The following is a 15,928-nucleotide window of genomic DNA, read 5'->3' as shown; positions in this document are numbered from 1 at the left end:
GTCCACGGGGTCACAAAGAGTCGGACATAACTGAGTGACTTCACTTTCTTTCACTTTCAACATTCCATTGTTGGAGAAGGCAATGGCACCCCACTCCAGTACTCTTGCCTGGAAAATCCCATGGACAGAGGAGCCCATGGGACTGGGCTGCAGTCCATGGGGTCGCTAAGAGTCAGACATGACTGAACGACTTCACTTTCACTTTTCACTTTCATGCACTGGAGAAGGAAATGGCAACCCACTCCAGTGTTCTTGCCTGGAGAATCCCAGGGATGTGGGAGCCTGGTGGGCTGCCGTCTATGGGGTCGCACAGAGTTGGACACGACTGAAGCGACTTAGCAGCAGCAGCAGCAGCAAAGTCCATGAAGTGGGAGAGGGATGGCTCCTAAGACAGATGAGTCTCAGCAGTTAGGGGACTGAATTTCCTGTATGGTAAAGGTAACATGAGTTTGAGCAAGCTCTGGGAGATGGTAAAGGACAGGGAAGCCTGGCGTGCTGCAGTCCACAGGGTCTCAACAGTCAAACACGGCTGAGTGACTGAACAACAAAAAGGTATCACAATTCAGGGTGGTTAGAAAATGTCCTCATTGAGGGTGAGAGAAAGATGGACACTGGGACAAAGAAATGAAGCAGGAAAGTGGAGTGGCCCTTCAAGGCATCCCGTTATATCAGTTCTGTTTCCTTGAACACTAAGGATATATGTTTATGCTGAGTAACACCTTTACAGTGATTTTCTCCTACACTGGAGTTTTCCATGGTCATCCTACAGATAGAGGCTATTTTACATGTTTATCGTAGTACAGTTCAGAGGAGACACCTGGACAGGCAGGAGTGGGAAGCCAGGCTACAGAGGCAGAATAGAGCCTTTATTGTGGTAGATATTGTTTTCCTCTATCATGTCATTTTTTATGTATTAATGTATACCTTTTTTAGTTCCAGAAGAGTATTCATATTATGCTAAACTACGCTTACTTTTCTAACTTGGAATCTTCAGGGCAGAAACTATCTTTGTCATCACCTAGTACCATTTGGCATTCAATCATGTTTAAATGGAAACAAAAATTAAAAAACGAAATAATGGGAAAATATATTTTGGCAAAACTAATACAATTATGTAAAGTTTAAAAATAAAATAAAATTAAAAAAAATAAAAAATAAAAAAACTCAATGCACGATACTGGATGCTTGGGGCTAGTGCACTGGGATGACCCAGAGGGATGGTATGGGGAGGGAGGAGGGAGGAGGGTTCAGGATGGGGAGCACATGTATACCTGTGATGGATTCATTTTGATATTTGGCAAAACTAATACAATTATGTAAAGTTTAAAAACAAAATAAAATTAAAAAAATAAATAAATAAATAAAAAAGAAAAAAAAACCTGATTCTTGCAAAGTAAAAAAAAAAAAAAAGAAAAATATATTTCCCTTGAGGAGAAATCATGTCATCTATAACATCTATTTAGCTTCAAATAATTAAAGAAACAAGAAGAAGAAAAAAAGAGAACCAGTAAAGACTGTTAACTATGTTGTGATCATACAACTGCAGATTTACTTGCTCGTGTCCTTTATAACATACGTTATGTTCCCGGGCAATTTAACTATTACTGAAGGAACTTTGGGGTCAATGAAATATTTAGGTGATTAAGTATGCTTTCACATTACCTGCTGTTACCTAAGATACTCGTTTATTCAAAACAAAGGGGCTAACCTAAAAGAAGGAAAAAAAAAAAAAAGGCGTTGGCTCCTCCTCCAGACCCCCCCCAACGGCGGGATGACAGGGAGGGACCGCGCCCTCCCCGGAGACGCTGTCCTCGCGGCGCCGCCGGCCGGCTGGAGCCTCCTCCTCGGAGGGGACCCCGTGTCGCGGAGCCTTGGTGACTGCAAGGCGCCGCAGCCTTCCCGGGGGCCCATCCCCAGACAGGTCGGGGCGGGACCGGGCGCCAGCCACAGCCACGTGTACGCGCGACGCGGCGCATCCGCCGCTTTCCTAGGGATTACCGCCGCCCGCCTTGGCCGGGCCGAGCGCCTCTGAGGAGGCTTGTCCCAGCTCGCTCGCCGTACCGCGCGGCCCCGCGGAGGGCAGGGCGCGCGGCCGACATGGGCGAGACCATGTCCCGGAGGCTCAAGTTGCAGCTGGGCGGGGACGCAGATATGGAAGATCGGGCGTTCCCCAACCCTTTCCCGGACTACGAGGCCGCCGCCGAAAGGCAGGCCGAAGAACCGCCATGTTCTCGCACGCCCCTCTCGCCCGAGGAGCTCGGCCTCCCTTTCCACAGCGACGGGAAGGTAAGTCGGCGATAGGCTGCTAAACCCGGGAAACACCAGGCCCGGAGGGGAAGGGAAGGGGCGCCAGCGATGGTAGAGTCCAACTGCCGCCCCCTCGTTGGGCCGACGTCACCCGCCGGCGCCGGGCGGACGTCACGCTCCCGCGTCGCCTGGGTCACGGCCTGACCCGGGGGACGCCGAGGGTGTGAGAGGCTTGGCCTAAGAGGGCTGGGCAGGGGGCCGCGCTGTGGTCCTGCCTGGGCGGCGTAGCCCTGCTTGGGCGGCGTGGCCCTGGAAGGCTGTGAACCTCTGTGCTATTAATCTCTTTCCTCGTGGTCGGCGCCTCCTGGCTCCTCCTGCCAGTCCGCTAAAAAAATAGTCACAACCTGAAAGGAGTGTTTTATTTGATGGGAATGTTTAGGACTTCAAGCCAGGGAGACAGCGTGTCATGTAGCCCTGAGAAACTGCCGGAGAAGGCCGGAGAGGAAGTTAGGATATATTTAAGTTTGTAACAAGGCCCCAGGCAGTTTGCACATCAAAGTTTATTGTTAATTAAAGAAAATAAATAATCTCAAGTTAAGGAATTGACTGTGAATGGGAAGATGCAGGAGTGTGGGGTTTTTGAAGTCATTCCTGTCCTGTGCATCTCAGCTATCTGAGGCCAACATCCTGGTTTTTTTGATTTCTCACATGCCTCCGAGCCCCTCAGCACTGAGGCTGAGGGTCGGTGAGTGGTGGCATCTGCTGAATTGCAGGCACTGTTTTCTGTTTTGGGAGCCCTTATTCACATTTGGAAGCCCCAAAACGCTGATGGCTGGACTTGCGTGTTTACTGTTGTGGGAGGAAATGTTCCACAGTCCCTCTCCACGGTTGGAAATTCAGCCATATGTGAGAGACTTTTCATGAGTTTTTTTTTTTTTTTGTCCCGCCACTCTGGAAGGATGTCTGAGATTAGACGAAAGTTCTTGTTGATATGTCGCTCCAGGTGTTAACTTCTGGATTAGGCCCGTTGATAGATAATAGAAGATTCACTGGATCCTCTACCTTTTAACCTGTTAGGATTCGGGAGATGTTTCCCCTGTTGCATCTTCCCATACCTAGAATACACTGTTATTGAAGCCATACAGATCTCTATTTTTTTGATCAGTTGCTTTAAGTCACTGTTACATTTGTTGGAAGCCTGGCTACACATCTAAGAGAGGGCAGTCTTATAAAATAGACATAAGCAATTTGGCTAGTACCCTTGACACAGTCAGTGTGGCAGAGAGACAAAACATAAACAATTTAGAAACAACAAATTAAAACAGTTATTAGTTTAATGAGTTGTAATCCAGTTGCAATAACCATTAAAGTCCATAGAAGATCCAGCTGGAGAAGCCAGATCTTGGCAGGATCAGGCAGAGAGAAAAAGATAAATGTTTTATCTTTTTTACAAAGGCATACTTTATCAACCTATTGTAGGACACAGCATAAGAGAAAAAGAACTGCTGGAAAACAGATTCAAGTTAGTATGTTTTCTAAAGTCAAAGATGTAAATCATAATTCATTAGTTCATTTAGTTTCATGTAGTTGATTCCTATTGATCTGCATGAAGTAATCAGGTTTTCCATTAGTTTGTAATTTGTTACCCAGTTTAGTGGCAGATGGTGACTGCAGCCATGAAATTAAAAGATGCTTACTCCTTGGAAGGAAAGTTATGACCAACCTAGATAGCATATTCAAAAGCAGAGACATTACTTTGCCAACAAAGGTCCATCTAGTCAAGGCTATGGTTTTTCCAGTGGTCATGTATGGATGTGAGAGTTGGACTGTGAAGAAAGCTGAGCGCCGAATAATTGATGGTTTTGAACTGTGGTGTTGGAGAAGACTCTTGAGAGTCCCTTGGACTGCAAGGAGATCCAACCAGTCCATCCTAAAGGAGATCAGTCCTGGGTGTTCGTTGGAAGGACTGATGCTGAAGCTGAAACTCCAGTACTCTGGCCACCTCATGCGAAGAGTTGACTCATTGGAAAAGACCCTGATGCTGGGAGGGATTGGGGGCAGGAGGAGAAGGGGACGACAGAGGATGAGATGGCTGGATGGCATCACTGACTCGATGGACATGAGTCTGAGTAGACTCCGGGAGTTGGTGATGAACAGGGAGGCCTGGTGTGCTGCAATTCATGGGGTCGCAAAGAGTTGGACACGACTGAGTGACTGAACTGAACTGAATGTGTGGTATTAAGGCTATCAGAAACACATTTGTTATTTGTTTCAAAGTTCTTTTTATGAGTTTTCTTGAAAATCTTCATTTTGTAAAATCAGTATAAAATTATGATAGTCTCTGAAGGACAAAACTTAAAATAGCATAGTTAAAGATTTGAGTACAGCGTAATTAGGAAATTTGGATATTTTAGTATAACCACTAGAATTATGACTGGTAGCATTATATCAGGACATATCAGATGTTAAGGATTTCATATAAATTTTAGAATATCTGTATTAATGATATTTATCCATACATTATAACCTAAAGTTCACCTTCAGTCATTTGACAATGCTTTTGAATTAACAATGCCATATAAACTTAATTTAACATTTGTCTCTGAGATGTTTTGGAGGTGTTTCTTCGAAGCATCTATCTCTGAGTCAGCTGGAAGCTAAAACAGCTTAGTTAGATTTTGATATTTGGGAATTTTGTTAGAAATATCAAAAATGTTTTAAAACATAGTATCATAGGTCACTGAAAGAATACTTATTCAACCAAAGTCATAAAACAATTAAAGGAAAACAAATAGAGATCACTTAAGGTTGCAGATCATACAATTTATTATTAAAAAGTAGCACTTCTCCCAGAAATCAAATTCCACTCCTGTACTAGCTTACTTAACAAAATCCATTTAGTCAACTTTAATCTAAATTTAGATAATCCTGAATATGGATAAAACTTTTTCCGTTTTCTTTACAAAATCTCTCAACACTTTCTGTATTCAGCCTGTCTTCTCATTTTCCATCCAAATAAAATCAACTGGCTCATACTTTGTTTTTCCTTCATTAAAATGTAATTTCATTTTTCATATCTTTCTGAAAACATACATTCCATTTCTTACTGTATACTGAAAGTTACTGTATCATTTCTCACAGCTTTTTAATTCCATGTTTAAATTAGGATCCTCAACTCTTAAAACCTTAATTTTAGTAAAGCTAAGAAGTAAGCAGTTATGAACTGTCTTACATTGGCATTCTGTAGATTGGTGTATAAACACCAGTGATAGTTTCTAAAAACATTTGTTTTCTTATAGAGAACATCTCAGGTGATACCAAACATTTTCATTAATATTCCAGAATACTTTGTTTTTCTACTTAGTAATTGATGTCTTAGTATCTTTTAGCTATTTAATAAATTTTCATCACATCAGTTAGCATAACTCCAGAATTTTTAAGTTATCAAATATCTGGAAAGATCATTTTAAGTAGTCACTTCTAAAAGATAAGAGTTTTAACTCTAAAGCTCTTATTTACATTCACTTTTAAGTTTCATTATATCAAGTTATTTTCTTGCAAGAGATCTAGTAAGGTCTTATTTATTAAACCTAGGTAAAATAATCTTAACAGCATGTGTTATTTTAGTTAGATTAACAAACTTAAACCTTAATATCAGGCATCAATTTAATATTGACTATTTCTCAGTTCATGTGAACGTGAAAGTCATCATGGCCAGTTTCTTTAAAAGTAAGAGCTTTTTATGAAGATTAAATAGAGCTCTTTTTAAATCAAATTCTAATAATACTTTTTTAGAAGTAGAGATATTTCATATGTATAATGTGGATACAGATATAAACAGGCAAACTCGAGATCTTGTTGCAGGAATGCGGCTCCAAAGTGGGCTCTTGTCTAACACTCGAAAATACCTGAGGAGACACATTTGCTGACAAAGCAAGAGATTTACTGGGAAGGGGCACCTGGGCGGAGAGCAGTAGGGTGGGGGAACCCAGGAGAACTGCTCTGCCACTCAGCTTGGAAGTCTCTGGTTTTATGTTGATGGGATTAGTTTCCAGGTTGTCATCGCTCAGCCAAGATGGATGCCAGAGAGGAGGATTCTAAGAGGTGGTCTGACACGTGGTGTCTCTTTTTGACCTTTCCCAGACTCTTTGGGTTGGTGGTGGCTTATTAGTTCCATGTTCCTTACCAGGACCTCGTGTCTAAAACAACTCATGCAAATGGTTACTAGGGTGCCTGGCCAGGGTGGGTGGTTTCATTCAGTGTGCTTCCCCTAACAGTCTCATGGCTTCATTTAAAAGCTTAACTAAGAATCAGGTATTACCATATAAAGTTACTAGTTTACAAACAGTTGGAATACATTAAAGTTGCTTGCTGAGTTAATTAAGGCTTACTATCTGTAAGTTTTGGCTGAGGAAACAATCCAGCAGTTTGGATTTAAAACTGCCACATTTTTTCCCTTGGTTTCAGATCTTGCCAGTGGCCTGAGCTAATTCAGGTCTTTATGGCCTACCTTTACATTTCTGTTTTTTCAGACACTTTGTGAGACAAAAACAGTTGCTTAGTTTCCCAACTTTAGAATTTAATTTATTATGCGTTCAAAGGTTTGTATAAGGCATTTAGCAAAGACCTTTCTGAGTTTATAAATTAAACAAAAAGTAAAACCACTATTTTATTTTCATTAGCCCTTGCACGTTAGTCCCCAGTTTTACTAATTTTGTATGGCTCAGATAACTGTTGCAGGGAGGAAGCCAATTCTGACTCCATGTTGGAACTGTTCCTTTGAATTGGTTTTCATTGCTTTAATCATACTTAATAGCTTGCCTCAGAGGACATTCCCCCTCTGCTTGACTATAAACTAAATGCTTTTGTTCAGCTCATAGAGAAATAATCCATCCCTGCCTGCCTCAGTTCAGTTCAGTCGCTCTATCGTGTCCAACTCTTTGTGACCCCGTGAATCGCAGCATGCCAGGCCTCCCTGTCCATCACGAACTCCCGGAGTTCACTCAGACTCATGTCCATCGAGTCAGTGATGCCATCCAGCCATCTCATCCTCTGTTGTCCCCTTCTCCTCCTGCCCCCAATCCCTCCCAGCATCAGAATCTTTTCCAATGAGTTAACTCTTCGCATGAGGTGGCCTAAGTACTGGAGTTTCAGCTTCAGCATCATTCCCTCCAAAGAAATCCCAGGGCTGATCTCCTTCAGAATGGACTGGTTGGATCTCCTTGCAGTCCAAGGGACTCTCAAGAGTCTTCTCCAACAACACAGTTCAAAAGCATCAATTCTTCAGCGCTCAGCTTTCTTCACAGTCCAACTCTCACATCCATACATGACCACAGGAAAAACCATAGCCTTGACTAGACGGACCTTTGTTGGCAAAGTCATGTCTCTGCTTTTGAATATGCTTTACTTCATGGCAAATAGAGGGGAAAAAGTGGAAGCAGTACAGATTTTATTTTCTTGGGCTCCAGAGTCACTGCAGATGGTGACTGCAGGCATAAAATTAAAAGGCGCTTGCTCCTTGGAAGAAAAGCTATGACAAACCTAGACGGCATATTAAAAAGCAGAGATATCAATTTGCCGACAAACGTCTGTATAGTCAAAGCTATGGTTTTTCCCATCATGTATGCATGTGAGAGTTGGACCATAAAGAAGGCTGAGTGCAGAAGGCCTGATAGTTTCAAACTGTGGTCCTGGAGAAGACTTTTGAGAGTCCCTTGGACTGCAGGGAGATTAAACCAGTCAATCCTAAAGGAAATCAACCCTGAATGTTCATTGGAAGGACTGATGCTGAAGCTGAAGCTCCAGTACTTTGGCCACATGATGCAAAGAACTGACTCCTCAGAAAAGACCCTGATGCTGGGAAAGATTGAAGGCAAAAGAGAAGGAGATGGTCAGATAGCATCATCAACTCAGTGGACATGAATGTGAGCAAACTCTGGGAGATAGTGAAGGACAGTGAAGCCTGATGTGCTTTATGTAGTCCACGGGTTGCAAAGAGTCTGATATGACTTAGTGACTGAACAGCAGTGATAAGTTTTTTTTTTCCTGCAATCAGCATCATTTCTATTTAAGATAATCGTAGTAAGGCTAATTTGTTCGCAAAATAAGTCATCTCATTAAACTTGGTCTGTCTTAGTGAGAGGACCTCCTGGAGGTTGTCAAGGATCTCCTTCTGACAGTGGAACTGTTAAAAGATAAACTGAGGCATATTGCAAATGCTGAGAGTTAAGGGAGCACAAATTGATTTGGATCAGGAAACGCCAAAGTGAAAGTGGTTAGGAGCACTTTTCTGACAGGAGCCAGGGGAACAGTGTGGGATTAGGGGCACTGACCCTATGAACAGTTGAATGTCCCCGTAACTTAATTCCAAATAGGTGGTTCCTCTGTATTGAAATTGTTCCCTATCAATGGTTCCTTATCTGTGGCTTTAGCCAACCAGCAATTGTGTGGTACTGTAGTATTTACTGTTGAAAAAATGTGCAGGTGGACCCGAGCAGTTCAAACCTGTCTAGTTTAAGGGTCAACTGTATAGAAAAGTGTGGAAGCAAAGCAAGGACCTTCTTGATTGGCTGTGACTTAAAGCCTAGTTGTCTGTCTGTGGTTGGTTGTCCTTGGTGTTTGGATTTCATAACCTTGAGGCACCTACAGGCTTAGGTTTTGGTTTGCTGAATTAAATTGCTACGGCTTCAGAGCTGCCTCAGTCTAATGAATCTGAAAATAAATGGCCTCTGCCAGGCTGAGGGAGTACTGAGTGAAGGGAGAGGGGAATACAATCTAACTGCTGAGGAGGGAGCGTGAGTAACACTGTGTGGTAACCAGGATGCAAAGGCAGGCTGGAGCCCATTCTGAAGGGCTTGATGGGTCCTAAGGATTTTAAAAGTTTTAAAATACAGAAATGAAGATTCAGAGAACTTTTACTTGTCTTCTATAACTTGGCATTATCTTGAACTGTTGGAGATGCTTCATTTTTTACTTCTTCACTTAATTTTCTATATTTTTGTTTAAAAGTGTGCTCTTTTCATTTCAGAGTTTGTTCAGTGTCACAATATATCACGGAAACCTAAGAAAATAGCAGTTTTCAGTTGCCCAGAAATTATAATTATTTTTTCTTCATTCAAATAAGCTAATATGGGCGTTTCTCTTCAGAGTGAGATTTTTGGACCCAAAACATCAGCCTTTCCTCCAGCCAGTTTTCAGTTTGTGATGTGGAAAGATAATGACATACAAGTAGAATTGAAAGATTATTTAGAGGGGACTAGAAGATACTGCAAATCAACATTTCCCATCAGTTGGGAACAACATGTGAAGTAAGAGCACTTGACATAAGAACTTGAATTGACCTAGGTTTGACTCCTACATTTCTGCCACTTATTAGCGATGCTGCGTGCTGTGTGCTGAGTCTCTTCAGTTGTGTCCGACTCTTTGCAAACCTATGAACTGTAGCCCCACCAGGCTCTTCTGTCCATGGGATTCTCCAGGCAAGAATACTGCAGTGGGTAGCCTTTTCCTTCTCCAGGGGATCTACCTGACTCAGGGGTCAAACTGCCTCTCTTATGTCTCCTGCATAGGCAGGTGGGTTCTTTACCACAGGCGCCACCTGGGAAGCCTGTTACTAGCGTAGACCTTGAACAAGTAATTTGGGCGATGATAGTACATTCCTCATAGGTTATGACTATTTAATTAGTTAATGCATGTAAACACTTAGAATGATGCCCATTAATATAGGATAATAGGATAATATAGGATAATGTCATCAGCTTGTAGTAAAAGGTTAAGTTGAAAAGGTAATTGAAGTTCTTAGTATAATATTGTGATAATATATATTGGTTGAAAGTTTATGTAATAGCTGTTCCTCTTTAGCTTAGAGTTAATACCTTTAGAGCACTCAAAAGTGGTACTTGATATTGATACAATTATTTACAGTACCTTGTTACACGTAGTTACTAATATTAATACATAGGTAAGTAGTTTGAGTTCAGTTAACAATAGATACTACCATTATTATATATCCTGTTTTTCATTACTGTAGCATAAAATGTGATAATGAAAAATTTCTTAAAAGTTTATCTTTACTGGAATAAAAAAAATACTGCATATCCTTTACTTTTTCCTTCTTAGACAAATGCTTACTCTTTTGCATTTTTCTTCTGAGGAAGATACAGCCAAACATGCAGTATTCATATAGGTGTGTTCTCAGATTGTCAACAGTTCTCAGATTTTCAAATTCTATAACATACTTTCCTCACATCATCTCCACAATGGGGATACTAACACCCCTGCTGCATGGTGGTGAAGGTGAAAAAGGATTACCAGATGTTGAAAAGTCAGCTAAACTCTGTTCCACAGTTCTGTCAACTCATGCTGTTTTTATTCGGGCCACAGAAAAATCGAAGATTGTTGTGTATCATTAAATGGATCTTCAGATTTGTATGTTTGAGCTTGAGCCCTCAATGGGAGGCTTAATGGACTAAGTCAGTTCAGTTCAGTTCAGTTGCACAGTCGTGTCTGACTCTTTGCGACCCCATGAATCGCAGCAGACCAGGCCTCCCTGTCCATCACCAGCTCCCGGAGTTCACTCAGACTCACATCCATTGAGTCAGTGATGCCATCCAGCCATCTCATCCTCTGTCGTCCTCTTCTCCTCCTGCCCCCAATCCCTCCCAGCATCAGAGTCTTTTCCAATGAGTCAACTCTTCACATGAGGTGGCCAAAGTACTGGAGTTTCAGCTTCAGCATCATTCCCTCCAAAGAAATCCCAGGGCTGATCTCCTTCAGAATGGACTGGTTGGATCTCCTTGCAGTCCAAGGGACTCTCAAGAGTCTTCTCCAACACCACAGTTCAAAAGCATCAATTCTTCGGTGCTCAGCCTTCTTCACAGTCCAACTCTCACAATCCATACATGACCACAGGAAAAACCATAGCCTTGACTAGACAGCACCTTTGTTGGCAAAGTAATGTCTCTGCTTTTGAATATGCTATCTAGGTTGGTCATAACTTTCCTTCCAAGGAGTAAGTGTCTTTTAATTTCATGGCTGCAGTCACCATCTGCAGTGATTTTGGAGCCCCAAAAAAATAAAGTTTGACACTGTTTCCACTGTTTCCCCATCTATTTCCCATGAAGTGATGGGACTGGATGCCCTGATCTTCGTTTTCTGAATGTTGAGCTTTAAGCCAACTTTTTCACTCTCCACTTTCACTTTCATCAAGAGGCTTGAACTCCTTATTACCAAATTCAGACTTAAATTGAAGAAAGTAGGGAAAAGCACTAGACCATTCAGGTATGACCTAAATCAAATCCCTTATGATTATACAGTGGACGTGAGACATAGACTTAAGGGCCTAGATCTGATAGATAGAGTGCCTGATGAACTATGGAATGAGGTTCGTGACATTGTACCGGAGACAGGGATCAAGACCATCCCCATGGAAAAGAAATGCAAAAACGCAAAATGGCTGTCTGGGGAGGCCTTACAAATAGCTGTGAAAAGAAGAGAAGCAAAAAGCAAAGGAGAAAAGGAAAGATACAAGCATCTGAATGAGAGTTCCAAAGAACAGCACAGAGAGATAAAAAAGCCTTCCTCAGCAATCAATGCAAAGAAATAGAGGAAAACAACAGAATGGAAAAGACTAGAGATCTCTTCAAGAAAATTAGAGATACCAAGGGAACATATCATGCAAAGATGGACTCGATAAAGGACAGAAATGGTATGGACCTAACAGAAGCAGAAGATATTAAGAAGACGTGGCAGGAATACACAGAAGAACTGTACAAAAAAGGTCTTCATGACCCAGATAATCACAATGGTGTGATCACTGACCTAGATTCAGACATCTTGGAATGTTTGGGCCTTAGGAAGCATCACTATGAACAAAGCTAGTGGAGGTGATGGAATTCCACTTGAGCTATTTCAAATCCTGAAAGATGATGCTGTGAAAGTGCTGCACTCAATATGCCACCAAATTTGGAAAACTCAGCAGTGGCCACAGGTCAATTTTCATTCCAATCCCAAAGAAAGGCAATGCCAAAGAATGCTCAAACTACCATACAGTTGCACTCCTCTCACATGCTAGTAAAGTAATGCTTAAAATTCTCCAAGCCAGGCTTCAGCAATACGTGAACCGTGAACTTCCTGATGTTCAAGCTGGTTTTAGAAAAGGCAGAGGAACCAGAGATCAAATTGCCAACATCCGCTGGATCATCAAAAAAGCAAGAGAGCTCTAGAAAAACATCTATTTCTGCTTTATTGACTATGCCAAAGCCCTTGACTGTGTGGATCACAATAAACTGTGGAAAATTCTGAAAGAGATGGGAATACCAGACCACCTGACCTGCCTCTTGAGAAATCTGTATGCAGGTCAGGAAGCAACAGTTAGAACTGGACATAGAACAACAGACTGGTTCCAAATAGGAAAAGGAGTATGTCAAGGCTGTATATTGTCACCCTGCTTATTTAACTTATATGCAGAGTACATCATGAGAAACGCTGGACTGGAAGAAACACAAGCTGGAATCAAGATTGCCGGGAGAAATATCAATAACCTCAGATATAATGGACTAAACAGAATGTTTAATCCATGGTTAGGGAGGACTTAACCATGCATTTTCATTTCTCTTCCCCACTTGACTTTACTCTTTCAGATAGGAATTTTTTCTTATCTGTGCTTGAATTATGGTTATTATAAAAAAAATGATATTGAACCTAATACATAATAGATACTCAGTGAATATTCTTCAATAGAATGAGGAATAAATGTACTGAAATAAAAAACTTTTATTGTTTATTAGAATTATTTTATATATTATTTAATAGTATCATTTTACTTTTAAAGTTTCTTGTGTATCAAGAATATTATTTGAGTCATGATTTAGGTCCTCTCAACAATCCTCTAAGATAATAAAAGACTGTAATATACTTTATCCGTGTCCCAGGTGAGGCCTATACTCTGTAAGACCACCTTTGGAGTCTGCTAGGGCCAGAGTAGATCTTGAGCAAATTTTGCTGGATTAGATTTGAATACAACAAACTGAGTTTTCCAAAAATAAATATAATTTGACCCCAAAGTCCCACTGTGTTTAGTTATAATTGTATATGCTTTGAGCCCTTATAATCAGTTTATTAATATACATCACTAAGCAGTTGACCTTGGTTCTTCATTGCAATTATAAACATTTTCGTGGATAAGATGTATATCCCCTAGAGAAGTGGTCCCCAACCTTTTTGGTGCTAGGGACCAGTTTCATGAAAGACATTTTTTCAATGGACCAAGACGATGGAGGGTATAGTTTGGAGGATGAATCAAGTGCATTATATTTATTATGCACTTTATTTCTATTTTTATTGCATCAGCTCTACCTCAGGTTATCAGGCATTAAATCCCAGAGGTTGGGAACCCTTGCCCTAGAAAGTATATACACAGAAGATTATCAGGTTAATTTTTATGACACAAAACAAATACGTCCCCTTTTCTCCTTTAGTAATTCACTTCGAGGTAATGATTGGGGTACTTTTGATATTCATTTTTGTTTGAAAATAGAATGTTAGAAAACAAGCGCACCTACTTCATATGTGTGAGCTGTCACAGAGCATCTTCCCCTGGGAGATCTGAGATTACGAAATGCACTTTCCTCCACCTGTGCACTGAAGGAAGAAGGTTTATTAAAACCTTTCCTATCAAAGAATTGCTTGCTGATGTCTATGTATTTGCATATATATTCTTATACCTGTGGGCTTCCCTGGTGGCTCAGACAGTAAAGAATCCTCCTGCAGTGCAGGAGACCTGGTTCGATCCCTGGGTTGGGAAGATCCCTTGGAGGAGGGCATGGCAACCCACTCCAATATTCTTGCCTGGAGAATCCCCATGGACAGAGGAGCCTGATGGGCTGCAGTCAATGGGGTTGTGAGGAGTTAGACATGACTGAGCGACTAAGCAAAGCCTAAGTAAGTAAGTAAGTGAAGTCGATCAGTCGTGTCCGACTCTTTGCCACCCCATGGACTATAATAGCCTACCAGGCTCCTCTGTCCATGGTATTTTCCAGGCAATAGTACTGGAGTGGATTGCCATTTCCTTCTCCAGAGGATCTTCCCGACCCAGGGATTGAACCCGGGTCTCCCGCATTGTAGACAGATGCTTTACCGTCTGAGCCACCAGGGAAGTCCTTAAGCAAAGCCTAGCACGGCATATATGCACTTGTATTTACTAGTATCTGTACATTTGCCCATATACTGATGTGTATAATGTCTGTATATCAAATAAACAAAATGTCGATTAAAAAGCCAATTTTATTGTCTTTAAAAATGCAGGCGACTCATTGTTAGCTTTAGTTTCTCTGTGCATAACATGGGGATAATAATGTTGTTACAAAGCTGTCAGGATAGAATTAGATAAGTGTCACAAGTGCCTACATATATGAGGAATGTAAGAAATTATTTTATTCTTAAGCTTTCCTGGTGCATTATTCAAACTCAGAGGTTTTGTTCACAAATACCTGTTGAAAACATTACGTTTTGCTTTAGGAGTTATTTATATGTGCATATTAAACACCTATTTTAAGACTTTCAACTCTTATTCTCATTTTTTTTAAAGATTTCTGTATTTTTATATTTTACAATATTTTATATTGTATTTCCTCAAAGAACTTTTATAAAAATACAGAAAATATAATTATTTTAGAAATAACCAATGTAGTTTTGCTTTATAACATTCTGGGGTATCACTGTTTGGGAAAATTGCCTAGTGTGGGGGACAAGAACATTTTCTTGCTAATTGCTGTGTTCAGTTCAGTTCCGTTCAGTCACTCAGTCCTGTCTGACTCTTTGCGACCCCATGAACCACAGCATGCCAGGCCTCCCTGTCCATCACCAACTCCCGGAGTCCACCTAAACCCATGTCCATCGAGTTGGTGATGCCATCCAACCATCTCATCCTCTGTCATCCCCTTCTCCTCTTGCCCTCAATCTTTCTCAGCATCAGGGTCTTTTCAAATAAGTCAGCTCTTTGCATCAGGTGGCCAAAGTATTGGAGTTTCAGCTTCAACATCAGTCCTACCAATGAACACCCAGGACTGATCTTCTTCAGGATGGACTGGTTGGATCTCCTTGCAGTCCAAGAGACTCTCAAGAGTCTTCTCCAGCACCACAGTTCAAAAGCATCAATTCTTCAGTGCTCAGCTTTCTTTATAGTCCAACTCTCACATCCATACATAATACTGGAAAAACCATAGCCTTGACTAGACGAACCTTTGTTGACAAAGTAATGTCTCTGCTTTTCAATATGCTGTCTAGGTTGGTCATAACTTTCCTTCCAAGGAGTAAAGAAAGAAAGTGAAGTCGCTCAGTCATGTCCGACTCTTTGCGACCCCATGAACTGTAGCCCACCAGGCTCCTCCATCCATGGAATTTTCTAGGCAAGAGTACTGGAGTGGGTTGCCATTTCCTTCTCCAAGGAGTAAGTGTCTTTTAATTTCATGGCTGCAATCACCATCTGCAGTGATTTTGGAGCCCCCCAAAATAAAGCCAGCCACTGTTCCCACTGTTTCCCATCTATTTGCCATGAAGTACTGGGAGTTGATGCCATGGTCTTAGTTTTCTGAATGTTGAACTTTAAGCCAACTTTTTCACTCTCCTCTTTCACTTTCATCAAGAGGCTTTTTAGTTCCTCTTCACTTTCTGCCATAAGGAT

General features: G+C 41.3%; 1 protein-coding gene across 2 annotated transcripts in view; it reads left to right on the top strand.

Moving 5' to 3' along the window:
* Positions 1–1,831: 1,831 nt before the first annotated feature.
* LANCL2 (LanC like glutathione S-transferase 2) overlaps positions 1,832–15,928 on the top strand; it is an 84,153-nt gene continuing 70,056 nt past the window's right edge. Inside the window, exon 1 of one of the 2 annotated variants that reach the window (XM_024982950.2) lies at positions 1,832–2,286. In XM_024982950.2, coding sequence (XP_024838718.1) covers positions 2,098–2,286 — 189 coding nt within the window. In that variant the 5' untranslated portion in view covers positions 1,832–2,097. 2 annotated transcript variants of the gene reach the window in all.

Source organism: Bos taurus, chromosome 22 (assembly GCF_002263795.3).
Source record: "Bos taurus isolate L1 Dominette 01449 registration number 42190680 breed Hereford chromosome 22, ARS-UCD2.0, whole genome shotgun sequence".
NCBI classification, from domain to species: domain Eukaryota; kingdom Metazoa; phylum Chordata; class Mammalia; order Artiodactyla; family Bovidae; genus Bos; species Bos taurus.
This window is presented reverse-complemented; position numbering and strand designations above follow the sequence as displayed.